This window comes from Ovis canadensis, chromosome 24 (assembly GCF_042477335.2).
Source record: "Ovis canadensis isolate MfBH-ARS-UI-01 breed Bighorn chromosome 24, ARS-UI_OviCan_v2, whole genome shotgun sequence".
Taxonomy (NCBI): Eukaryota; Metazoa; Chordata; class Mammalia; order Artiodactyla; family Bovidae; genus Ovis; species Ovis canadensis.
The window spans coordinates 26,307,996-26,321,401 of NC_091268.1; the positions used below are offsets into that span (position 1 = coordinate 26,307,996).

Below are 13,406 nucleotides of genomic sequence, written 5' to 3' on the forward strand. Positions count from 1 at the left end.
CTCCCTTGAGATGGAGCTGCAGATCCCACCTGTCCTTGCAGGGAAGGCCCTGGCTGACCTTGGCTCCATCCCCAGCCTCCCCCGCCCCACCCTCTCTTCATACCAGCTTCCCTGGTGGACTGGATTTCTCCAACTTATCTGGTCTTCCACACACAGGATCATGATTGTATTCACTTAACCCACACTTATAAATGTAGGAGAGAGATGGTCACGTAAACAGTCAATTCTAATACAGTGTGATACAGACTCTGAAAGGGGAACACACCTAACCAGCCTGCGTGATCTCCTGTGAGGCTGTCCAGACCTCACCCATCCTGGGAGGTTCATGAAAACAGGAGTATTAGTTACACTTCTGCACCCTTCCCCCGGCTGACAGAAATGAAGGGGGAAACAGTGATCACTAGCACAGTTTGGGGGGTCTTTCTAGGAGAGGTGTTGTAGATACCCAAGTCAATTCAGTGGATCAGAATTGCAGGTTGTACTCAGATCCCCAGGGAGGTGATCAATAGACCTTATTTTGCCCCATGAAGGGGGTCAGTGCCTTGGCTCAGAGCTTAGAAGAAATGGTGTTTCAGGAGAGAATCATTTCTTTGTGAAAACGAAATGCTCTTTACCCTGGAGGTTGTGAGGCTGTTGAGTCATGGAATCTTCCATCATCAGCGTGTCAAACCGTGTTCCAAGCACAAGAGGCTGGCGAATTTTTATGAGCTGCTCTTTAGAGAGAAGGAGAGCTTGAGGAAAAGCGTTTATCCCTGAAATGGCTCTGAATGGAAGCAAGGACTGGGACCTCCCAGCCCTTCCAGAAATGCACAATACTGTTAGGAGAGCTGGTAGGAGTGATCTGGAAGTTTCAGTGACAGCTTATCAGCTCTGCATGTTGATACAGCTGTGGAAGAGTGGTGATGGTGGGCGTGTGCACCCACGACTCAAGAGTGTGGTTAAAGTCATCCAGTAAGGCACAACTGTCATGCTACTGAAAGAACCCTTGAAGTTCTCTCAAGTAGCCTGTGAGGATCAACTGAGATGATCTGGGTGAAAGCATGGGTCTGACCACGGTACCTGTGCAGTAAATGATTCTGCATTTGAATTTAAATCTTGCTTTATTCAACCCTGACTTCAGACTATACCACAAAGCTACAGTCATCAAGACAGTGTTGTACTGGCACAAAGGCAGAAAAATCGATCAACAGACCAGAATAGAAAGCCCAGGGACAAACCCCACACACCTGTGGATACCTTATCTTTGACAGAGGAGGCAAGAATATCCAGTGGAGAAAAGACAACCTCTTCAATAAGGAGTGCTGGGAAAACCTGGGCGGGTGCATGTGAAAGAATGAAATTAGAACACTCCCTAACATCATAAACAAAAATAAACTCAAAATGGGTTAAAGGCCTAAATATAAGGCCAGACACTTATAACTCTTAGCGGTAGGCTTCCCTGGTGGCTCAGTGGTAAAGAATTCTGGAGACATGGGTTCAGTTTCCTGGTCTGGACAGATGCCACATCCCGAGGAACACCTAAGCCCAGGCACCCCAGCTACTGAGCAACTGAGCCCGTGCCCTGGAGCCCAAGAGCCGCAGCCACTGAAGCCTGAGCACCCTGGAGCCGTGCCTGCAGCTGAAGAAGCTGCTCCCGTGAGGAGTTTGCACATGGCAACCAGGGAAGAGCGCCTGCTGCGAGCGAAGCCCAGGCAACAGTGAAGACCTGACAGCTGTAAATAAGTAAAATTAAGCAAATGAAACTCTTAGGGGAAAATATAGGCAGAACACTCTTGTAAACTGCAGCAGGATCCTCTTTGACCCACCTCTTCGAGTAATGGAAATAAAAACAAAACTTCCTCTATTCAAGCCACACAGTATTTTTGGAAAAGTTGCAAGAGTGGTTATTGGTGCCTGACTTTCTGAAATTCCCTTCCCCAACCCCAAACAGCCATTGCTTGCATGGCCATGAGTGTTGTTTTCATGGAGTCTGATCTTAAAATGAGGTGATGATGCGGGTTTAGTCACTAAGTTGTGTCCAACTCTTGCGACCCCATGGACTGTAGCCCATAAGGCTCCTCTGTTCATGGAATTTTCCAGACAAGAATACTGGAATGGGTTACTGTTTCCTCCCCCAGGAGATCTTCCTGACCCAGGGATTGAACCTGGGTCTCCTGCATTAGCAGGCAGATTCTGCATACAGACAGCCACCAGAGAAGCACCGCCCCCCTTAAAATGGGGGTCAGGGTTTACAGTGGGCACTGTGAGGACACTGCACGAATCCTCCAAACACTCTAGAAACCCTGTGAGTATGAGCGCTCTTGACCCTACCTAGCCTCGTGGAGTCTTCCCGTGATCAGCCCCCTATTCAGATGAGCAAGATGAGGTTCAGATAAATTACCAGCCGCCGTCACTCAGGTAGTAGGAACTGAGGGGCAGCTGTCTCTCAGTCCAGAACGTGAACTGCATCTATAAATTTTACACACATGCACACTCAAGCATTTTAAACTAAGTCCCTTAAAAATAATCTTGGGCGACCAAGTAATGAAACTGTAAACTGCTCCTTTAGTCTCCTATCAGGTGTAATACACATTGACATACATTGTGTGCCTCTTAGAGGAGAAAATTAATAGCATCCTCCCTTTTTTGGTAAATTGAAATGACCAGTTTCGATCTTTCTTCTGTTTAGATCAAACCGAGCTCTGATCAACGTCTGGATCCCATCAGTGTTTCTCCGGGGCAAAGCTGCCAACGCCTTCCATGTGTATCAGGTAATTACCTGGTTTTCAGTTAGATGCCACTGCCAGGGCAGAGCCCACACTTGCTTGTTATTCTCTGGAGCTTTTACATCTTGGTGGTGGAGTGTGGAGTGCCATACGGAGAAGCCACGGCCTCCCAACACCAGCACCGACCTGCCCAACCTCCTCGAGGCAGCGGTCCTTCCATGAGACTGAAGGAGGCTGGGGGTGCTTCCTCGCGCTGGCCGGGCTTCCTGGTGTGGCTGTGGCCACTCAGCTCAGGCTGCTTGAGCAGAAAAGCAGGGCTTTGATGGCTTGTCCAGGCGTGGGTCTGGCCTCAGGCTTGGCTGGACTGATGGTCAGGAACCTGCCACTATTTTCTCCTCTTTCCTTTGCCAGGGCATCCTTTTTAGGCTAGTTCTCTCTGTAGGTGGACCAGGCGCTCCCAGAAGCATCACACTCTTAGCCAGTCTGGGCGTCTCTCAAGGGTCTCTCTGGGATCCCAGGCACATCCCTGAACCCTGGGGTAGAGTGATGGACTTCTGTGATGGGCCAGGTTCAAATCATGTGACCCCCCACCTCCACTGGCAAGGGGGTTGGGGTTAACCTCATCTGACCTTGTTACTGAGGGAGGGGCAAGGCAACACTGCAGATGAAAACCAGGCCGCTTGGCAAAAAGAAGGGGCAACAGACAGCTGTCGAGTGGTGCTCGGTGTGCCTCCTGGGCTAGAGCCGGCCAGCCTGCGCCCAGTTGGGGGTTGAGTGTCTGGGACAAGGGGAACCTTTGCTTTAGAGCTGATTTTGCCCCAACAATTGGGACCCTGGTTTTCCATCTTTTCTCTGATTTTCTGATGTCTTTTCCAGCCCTGCCTGCTTTCCCTCTTTTTTCTTTCTTCTTTCTCTTCTTAACTGAACTCCAGCCATTGGTGTTTTGTGCTAGGGCTGTTTGGCTTTCTGCTTTGACTCTTAACTGCTTCTGGCTCCACTGTCATCTTGTATCACAACAGCTTTCATTAGGTTTTGTTCCTGTTCCCATGAGCTCTGTGAAAAACCTTGGTCTGGTTTTGTTTTTGTCATTTTTCTTAGTGGGGAATTGACCATTGAAGAAGTTTTCTCCGCTATTAAGGCATTTCTCCAGGAGACTGGGGTAGGGCTGAAAGGATGTTGAACTTGAGAACAGGGGCCCTGGTTTCACTTTAATGGTTAGGTAAATATCAGTTTCCTTATCTGTAAAGTGGAAATCATAATAATGCTTACTTTGGAAAGCTTCTCTCAGGACGAGGAATGCATGGTACCTAGCAGGCACTTGAGATTCGTTTCTCATCTTCTGAGCTGGCCGCTGCCTTTGGTCATGGGTGATGGGACTGGCAGTGGGCATGGGTTGGGTTATGTAGGGATGGGCCTGAGCATGCTACACGCCTCTCACCTGAAATCTTCTGGACAGATGAGCTAGAGTTTGGCGAGGAAGTTTGCACTAGAATGTCATATTAGTTTGCTGTTTGGCCGGGCGACAATAGTACTTTGGTAAATGTTAGGGAATCTATGTGTTCGCGATGCTCTCAGCTCTGGCTTGAAAAGAGAATTGGAGATGACAGATTTCTGAATGTCCTGTTCTCCTTTTTATCCCAAACCAAGAAGACATGCTCTTACGTGAATGTCCTGTAATTTCTGCTTTGTGATCGTCAGAAAGTGGGGATGTTGCCTGGAGGAGGAAGAGAGGGAAGTAGACTGCTTTCAGTTCAGTTCAGTTGCTCAGTCGTATCCGACTCTTTGCGACCCCATGATCGCAGCATGCCAGGCCTCCCTGTCCATCACCAGCTGCTGGAGTTCACTAAAACTAATGTCTGTGATGCCATCCAGCCATCTCATCCTCTGTTGTCCCCTTCTCCCGCTGCCCCCAATCCCTCCCAGCATCAGGGTCTTTTCCAATGAGTCAACTCTTCGCATGAGGTGGCTCAAGTATTGGAGTTTAAGCTTTAGCATCAGTCCTTCCAAAGAACACACAGGACTGATCTCCTTTAGAATGGACTGGTTGGATCTCCTTGCAATCCAAGGGACTCTCAAGAGTCTTCTCCAACACCACAGTTCAAAAGCATCAATTCTTCAGCCCTCAGCTTTCTTCACAGTCCAACTCTCACATCCATACATGACCACTGGAAAAACCATAGTCTTGACTAGACGGACCTTTGTTGGCAAAGTAATGTCTTTGACATTATTATTTGACAGCTTTATTTTAGAGCAGAATTAAAATGTGAGCTCCCTGGAGAGGTTTCCTTGACCTTTTGTTTCTGACTCCTCCTCCACCTTCCCCTAGCAAGTCACAGGGCCGTTTTCAGTGACCAGAAGTCTGTTATGGAACGAGATCGACACAGCACATATGCCGTTGCCCGGGAGATTGTTCCCACAGTGGTGATGGCGGCGTTCGAGCTGCACTCACCCCGTGCTTGACCAGAGCTTCCAGAGCTTTCCTAGGTGTGATCCAGCCCGTTGTGCAGAGGACGAGGCCCAGATCACATGGAGCTGTGGGCCTGGCAGGCCCCGCATCACCCCTGCACCACCCCTGCATCACCCAGCAACCTCATCCCATGCTGCGGGCTCTCTGAAAATCCCCTCTGGTCTTGGAGTAGTATGGAGCAGCATTTCTGGAAGCAGCTGTCTCTCTCCTTTCAGCAAACAGTGCTTCTGGTCAGTGCTTCAAGAACAGATTCTGAGCGTGTGTCTGGAAGCTTTCACGAAAGGCTTTGTTACAGTGTGCTTTGTTTTGACTTTGTTGATTTTTAAATGATAAACGATAATTGGAGAGAGGGTGACTCATTTAAAATACTGGTACTGTTGGACTTTATTTTTACTAGCTTAAAAATGCATTTTATATAATTCCACAGAAGATTTGAGATAATTTCTAGAGAAACTCAACGAAGAGTAATAAAATAGAAATAAAATATTGGAATCAGAGTAAATGTAAACTAAGAGTGCTTTCATTAAGGGAACACTGGAAATCACACATATAGGTATACATATATATATATATATATATATATTTATAATGAGAGCCTACATGGTTCCTCTCATTAGTTTGAAAGTTTCCCTTTGTGCTTCCTGGCAGCCAGTGTGAAAATGAAAATGCAGCTATTTTGGGCAAGTCTGTCACTAATTGGAAGAAGGTATGTCAGTTCCTCAAAGAGAGCTCTGAAAGAAATGTCCCTACGGGACTTGAGACTAAACAGTGATAGACGACATGGCAGACGAAGCCCTGTTACATCCCCGCGACAGACCACCCTCAGGTTCACTTACGATCTCCCTCCAAGGAAGCTAAGTGCATAACCATGAAAAGGACCTTAAGTCCATTCGGAGAGCCCAGACGAAAGGAACAGCATGTGTAGCTTTTCCAGCAGATCTGCGCTGTCCCATCCAATAGCTGCTAGCCTCATGTGGCCATTCAAATTTGACTTAATTGAAATTTAACTCGAGTCCCTCAGACGCCATCAGCGCTTCAGGTGCTTCATAGCCACGTGTGGCTGGTGGCTGCCACGTTGGACGACATAGATACAGAACATTCCCACCATCACAGGAAGTGCCGGATGGGGACCATTTAGATCAGTCTCTCCCAGAGTGGCAGGAAGCTAGATGGTCTTCTGTGTGGTCTTCTCTGTGCTTAGTGAAGTTTTGGAGTGACAGGTTCTGCAGGGTGATGACCACTGGTCTTTCAGCTCCTCTGTCACTGGCAGTGACGTAGAAGAGGAAGTCTCCCTGTGGCCCCAGGGCCTTGAACACACTCTGGTTTTGCCTCTTAGCAGAGACGGAGGAAGACCCGGGATCAACACCTTCAACAGGCAGCAGACTCCATCTCAGTGAGCTACATTGTTTTCTTTCGTTGTAGGTATTAGAAGAATAACACAACTTTGTGCCGCCTTCTACTTATGGCTGGCATACTTGCTAAGTCACTTCAGTCATGTCTGGCTTTAGTTTGACTCTGCCACCCTATGGATTGTAGCCAGGCTCCTCTGTCCATGGGATTTCCCAGGCAAGAACACTGGAGTGGGTTGCCAAGCCCTCCTCCAGAGGATCTTCCCGACCCAGGGATCGAACCTGCATCTCTTATCTCCTGCTTTGGCAGGTGGGTTCTTTACCACTAGTGCTGCCTGCCCAGGATTCTGTTTTTCCATTTAGCATGGTGATGTGCAGTTTCCTTTTTAAGTAAACTTGAGAAAGAAAATGGTTCAGTTTAAAGAAAAATACCACATGCGTGATAGTGAAAACAGCAAGAAGTTTAGGACGGTGGCATGTGAATGAATAACACGTGGGAAATGCCATCTCTCACTGGCCTATGTGTGTTTCATAAAGCAGCTCATTCAGTCCTCACAGCAACTCTGTGGGGTAGCAAGCGCTATTCTCCCCATTTTATAGATGGGAAAACAAAACACAGAGAAGCAGCTCATTCAGAAACATGATTTCCAGATATTCCCTAGTGGTCCAGTGGTTAAGACTCTGTGCTTCTGCTGCAGGGGGCACAAGTTTGATCCCTGGTTGGGGAAGTTCCACATGCTGCATGGTGCAGCCAATAATAATTATAAAAAATAATTTAAAAAAACCCTTGATGTGCAGACCTCAAAGCATTTCTAGACAAGGTACCAGTTTGCACAGATTCTTTAAATGTGGGCAGAGTCCAGCTTTAGCAATCAGGGAGCAGATTGGCCAGTTGCCTCGGAAGGACTCAGCCTGACCAGGAACTTGCCTGTGTGGATAGCCATCTGCATCCCTGAGACGGTGGACTAAGGCCCCCCTGCGGCCAAGCCAGGGATGCCCTGTGCCTCTACTCTGAGCTTCCCGCAGCACACACATCAGAGCCCTGCAAAGCCCAGAGCAGCCTGCGGTGGGTTTGCTTTGGAAAACTGTTAAAGCGGGTGCCTATTGGCCGTGACTGCTCTTGTTTGAGCAGCAGCAGGGTCCCCAAGCCTGCCCAGATCCTTGGGAACTGGGGTACTTCTGACCGCAGAGGAGGAGCTAAACTGGTTCACCAGTTGCGTTTAGTTCCCCGGCTCTCACCACTTGTTTGTGGAAGGGGTCTGGGTGTGTATTTGCACACAGGATTCTGGCCAGAAGCACTGTAGTCCCTTGATAGGACTGAATGCAAGTTATTTGAAAGGGTTTGTGTCTCTGAACACTGCGGTTTCCATGCTATGTTCCTGTGTCCTGAGGTGGGTGCTGAGGTGTGCTCTGGCATAAAAGTAAGAAGTGGCAGCCTTTGGCCAGGTTTCAGGACAAAAGTAAAATTGATGTCCAGAACTTTCCCAGCTTAAGTTTTTCTTCCACGAAGATTTCTTACTTCTGGCCCCTGTTATAATGCTTGGCTGCCTGCAGACACATGCCAGAGGCAAAATGATGAAACAGCAACAAATAGAATGGAAAAACAAAATGAAAACCTGTTTACTAACTAGTCTTGCTTAGTTTCTGTGTGTGTGTGTTAACACACAGTTATGCTGGTGGGGTTTGACTTTCTGTCCCTTCCACGTGACATGGTTACATTTGTCATTTATCAGTTAGTTCCTAGTTTATACCTTTGCAAGTGTTTGCTCTTATTCCCCAAATACCCCAACTTCCAAACAAGTTGGAGGTCCTCTGTCTTAATATCCTACCATAGTATTTACAAAGGCACATTAGACCTTAAAACAATCCACCTATTTTTTTTTTCCTTAAACCAACATTACAGCCACCGAATTGGCATGAACTAATACGTCAATCCACTTATTCTCTGAATCCTTAGATCTTTCCCTTTGAAAAGCACCAGTAGCATAAATACAGCTGAAATCAGTCCTCTCTATGGCGTTCATTTCAGCCTTTGAATTTCACCACCAGAAGCACTGGCTACAGTACCATATTTCACTTGCCCAGATTTCCTTTGTAAAGACAGTTGCTTGGTTTCACCAAAGCTTTTTTGTTCTAGAATGAGCCCCCTTTCCTGGGGACCACAGCGGGGCTCTCTTGACTTGGAGAAGAGATGGTGTCCCAGGAAGACTCATTCAGTTTTGGGGTTCCCCCACCCCATGAAGGATATCATGCAGCATAGGCAGGAGTTTTCAAGGTTTATCCTGGCAGAGCATATTTATATATGCCATACAGGGAAGATCCGTGGTTTTTTGTATTAATAAAAGATCACAGGGTCTGGTGGGCTGCATAGGAGGATGGCGATGCTTTTGTGCCTCAGTCTTTGGGTGCTTCAGCCCTTTTCATCTCTGTACTAAGAAGGTTTACCCCTCAGGCCTTCAAGTTCGCTTTTAGCCACGGTTCCATCTTTATACTTTCTGAGTCAGTAGCTGTGCAGAGAGGGAGGAATTCATTAAGCAGAGAAAGATGAGTTGTTGGAGCCCAGCACAGAAATGGGCATGGCAGCCACAGTAACATGGGCTGATCAGAAGCCTCTGCCCTCATGGGTTACGTTCCAGGGGTGGGGGACATAGGACAAAGGGGTTCACGTCAGGGCCCTCCCCCCACACCGCCAGGAACTGGGCAGTGGGTCGTTCGATTTCTGAGTTTCCTTCCAGCCAGGCTGGTGTCTGTGCCGCGTGATAAGCGAAGCTGCGGGAGCCGTGGCCTCTGTTTTTGCTCTCTCCTTCCCGGAGAACTTTCCACACCACGAGGCAGGCACCTCTGGGGATTACAACACGTTCACCTCCTGCTGTTCTTGGGATGCTCAAGGTTTCTGGGAAAGCCTGATACAGGTGGAAAACAAAAAGCCAAACCAAAAAGGCCTGTTTTCCTCCCCTTGGATGCTCGAGTCACTATTATTCTCTGTTACTGCTTTTGTCTTCTCGAACAGGTGGAACTTTATGATTTTTCCTTTTGTAGCATAATTCCTTTATCCCAAAGCTGTGGATGGAGGGTCCGCTAGATGCCAGGCACGTGTTAAATGCTGCAGAGCAAGGCTTGACATTGCATTTACCCCCCACCCTCGCAATCTAGAGGGGACAGACGCTACCAGCTAAATATGACAATCTCGCAATAGAAGGGCTGCAGAGAGAGGTGCCGGTGGGAGGGACTGGCATCCATCCACTCACTTTACAAAGTGACAACAGAGGATGACAGGTAAAGCAGTTAGCACAGTGCCTGGCACACAGCTGCCCTCAGTGATCTAGGAACTGCTTGACTTGTGATCAGCAGTTAGACCTGAAGGTAAACATAGAAGGGTTCCCCCCTGTTGAATGTCTCTGGGCTCATCTGCGTGTTTGGAAAAGCCTTTATTTAGCATCTATTTGATCAAGGATTCCACCTCAGCCTCCTTAGAGGCTGCAAGGAGCTAGATTCCTTTTTTTCCAAGTGAGGCAGGGTGGAAATAATTACATAAAAAAGGAAGAGAGGTATGGAAGTCCTTCCCTTTACCTGTAGTGCCCTGAACACTGCTGAAGGGGCCCTCTTCAGCATGTTTGCCTTAGCCCATCTTCACCCTCACCGTTAGAGAAACAACAGAAGAAAGAAACACTTGGCTAAGATGTGAATCTGTTTTGCTGCAGTAATTCCCTTTTTCTGGTTCCCCAGTCCCAGCCAGCTGCTCCTTTTCTGTTCCCTGGTCTGAAGGGAGAATTGTGGTGAAAACAGAAATCCGGACACAGCCACTTTCCTGTCTCGCTGTTGCTTTTCAGAAGTCTGAAGTTTGTCATTTCATGAGAGACTCCTTTGCATCACTTCTGTTGGTCTTCTGAGAAGAGAGGGTGGGGTCCTAGCCTGGGCGAAAAGTCTCCCCAGCCTTGAACTGCTCGAGAGCAGAAACCAGGACCCTGCAGGCAGACAGCCCGTTCTTAGTTCTTGCTCATTCTTAGTTCTTGACTCAGAGAAGAAAGCAGTTCAGCTTTCTTCTGCTCTGGGAAGAAAAGTTCTGCCAACCACAGATCAGCTAATGTTTTCCAGCTTCAGTCACTGGACGGCTTCTTGGTGTTCCCCGTTCCCTCCATTTGGCTGCAGACTTTTCTCTGAGCTTTGGAGAAGGGCAAAATGAAAGAATCAGGTTAAGGGGGGGGGCACTTTTTCTGCTGGAGGTCCGAGTTGCATGCAAATGTGACAGCCCCAAGCTGCCTGCCAGTGGCATGTTGTTGGAAATTGGAGGATCCCTGCTGTTGGGAAAATGGTGTTTTCTGGCACAATTCCCTAGTCACTCCTCGTAATACTCACCTGCAGGTTTTTAATGACCAATTATTGTTCTGTTGCAGAGTTAATATGGTACAGAGCTAATTGGTTGGTGCTATTTTTATTCTTATGAACTTTATTGCTTTTCATCAATATCCGTAAAACCATATACCAGTGCCCCCTAAATTAACCCAAGCAAGCAAGAAAGCATCCTCCTCACCATACATATCACAGACTGTTCCTATTGACAGTGAGAACTTTTTTTTGCCAGAAAGTTGTTTTCCAAGTGGAGTGGGTAAGAACCTGTTTTTACAGGTAAAACGGGTAAGTACCTGTTTTATCTCACTGTGGCCTTGGATTTCTGGGCGTGGTTTGGCCCTCTGCACCAGTTTCTGTCCTGCTGTGTTTCTGTGGCTTGCTCCATATGGCTGAGAACAATTCTGGTCTCAAGGCTTGAGGATCTCCTACTCAGAGTCAGCTCAGATGTCTCTTCTTCCCATCACCAGGAGCCATCATTGTAAACCTGCCTGCACTTGTCTCATGCCTCTTGCTAGACGATGGAGGGGGTTGGGTGTTCGGGATGTGGCTCAACACCCTGTAACACACAGGACAGCCCCCACGACTGTGATCTGACGCAGGGTATCAGCAGTGTCACAGTTGAGAACCCCTGGCCTGTTTAATTCTGATGCTTTTGTTTGCTGGTCCCTGTGCGTGGTCCCTTGTGGACAGGTTTCCGTGGGGAGCCATGTCTTGTTACAAGGGCTTGAAGTGGAGGGTGAATCAGAGTAGTCTCAGAGAACGGGATTACAGGGTGTCCAACACAGCCACCTCTGTGGCAGGACCCAGCCCGATCGTACCATGTGAACCCGCTTCACAGCCAGGCCAGGGATCCTCAAACTGGGACAACGTGTGTGGCTCAGGTGGTTAAGAATCTGTCTGTAATTTAGGAGACCTGGGTTCCATCTCTGGGTTGGGAAGATCCCCTGGAGAAGGAAATGGCACCCGTCTCCAGTAATCTTGCCTGGAGAATCCCATGGACAGAGGAGCCTGGCGGGTTATAGTTCATCGGGTCACAAAAGTTGGACACAACTTAGTGACTAAACCACCACCACCAGCTGACCACCTGATTCTTCTAAAAAGGATATTAATTCCTGATCCCAGCACTCTCTTCCTTGTAGGAGATAGAAAGCCAGCTCCATCCAGTGTCAGAAACAAAGGACATTCATTGACTGCCTAATAGAAAAGACCAGGGACAGGCATGGCTTGAATTCCAGGAACTCATCATGGGCATGAGGGCTCCACCTCCGCTCTTTGGGGAGGGTCGTCTTGCTCTCTGTGCTGGCTCCATTCACAGCCAGGCTGTGGTGGCAGGAGGTTGGTGGGCAGCTTCAGGCTTGTGTCCCCTCAGCTCAGCTGCCCCCATAGGAAAGGCCTCTGTTCTCCCCTCCCCAGTTCTGACAAGGGTCCTAGATCTGAGTCTCTTGATGATGGTGGCCATGCCCCTTGTCTGCCAGTCTCTGTGTCCACCTGGGCGCCATGCTTATATCAGTTCATTTCAGTTGCTCAGTTGTGTCCGACTGCCTGCTACCCCATGAATCGCAGCACACCAGGCCTCGCTGTCCATCACCATCCCCCAGAGTTCACTCAAACTCACATCCATCGAGTTGGTGATGCCATCCAGCCATCTCATCCTCTGTCGTCCCCTTTTCCTCCTGCCCCGAATCCCTTCCAGCATTAGAGTCTTTTCCAATGAGTCAACGCTTCACATGAGGTGGCCAAAGTACTGGGGTTTCAGCTTTAGCATCATTCCTTCCAAAGAACACCCAGGGCTGATCTCCTTTAGAATGGACTTGTTGGATCTCCTTGCAGTCCAAGGGACTCTCAAGAGTCTTCTCTAACACCACAGTTCAAAAGCATCAATTTTTTTGGCGCTCAGCTTTCTTCATGCATGGATGAAAGTGGTCATCCATACATGACCACTGGAAAAACCATAGCCTTGAGTAGACAGACCTTTGTTGGCAAAGTAGTATCTCTGCTTTTGAATATGCTATCTAGGTTGGTCATAACTTTTCTTCCAAGGAGTAAGTGTCTTTTAATTTCATGGCTGCAGTCACCATCTGCAGTGATTTTGGAGCCCCAAAATATAAAGTCTGACACTGTGTCCACTGTTTTCCCATCTATTTCCCATGAAGTGATGGGACCAGATGCCATGATCTTTGTTTTCTGAATGGTGAGCTTTAAGCCAACCTTTTCGCTCTCTTCTTTCGCTTTCATCAAGAGGCTTTTTAGCTCCTCTTCACTTTCTGCCATAAGGGTGGTGTCATCTGCATATCTGAGGTTATTAATATTTCTCCCAGCAATCTTGATTCCAGCCTGTGCTTCTTCCAGCCCAGCGTTTCTCCTGATGTACTCTGCATATAAGTTAAATAAGCAGGGTGACAATATACAGCCTTGACGTACTCCTTTTCCTATTTGGAACCAGTCTGTTGTTCCATGTCCACTTCTAACTGTTGCTTCCTGACCTGCATTTAGTTTTCTCAAGAGGCAGGTTAGGTGGTCTAATATTCCCATCTC

At 48.0% G+C, this 13,406-nt stretch overlaps 1 protein-coding gene across 2 annotated transcripts in view; it reads left to right on the forward strand.

Moving 5' to 3' along the window:
- SNX29 (sorting nexin 29) overlaps window positions 1–13,406 on the forward strand; it is a 603,019-nt gene that overhangs the window by 404,049 nt on the left and 185,564 nt on the right. For both annotated transcript variants that reach the window (XM_069569984.1, XM_069569985.1), the window contains exon 18: window positions 2,669–2,750. In XM_069569984.1, the coding sequence (XP_069426085.1) occupies window positions 2,669–2,750 (82 nt within the window). The remainder of the gene's footprint in view (window positions 1–2,668; window positions 2,751–13,406) is intronic.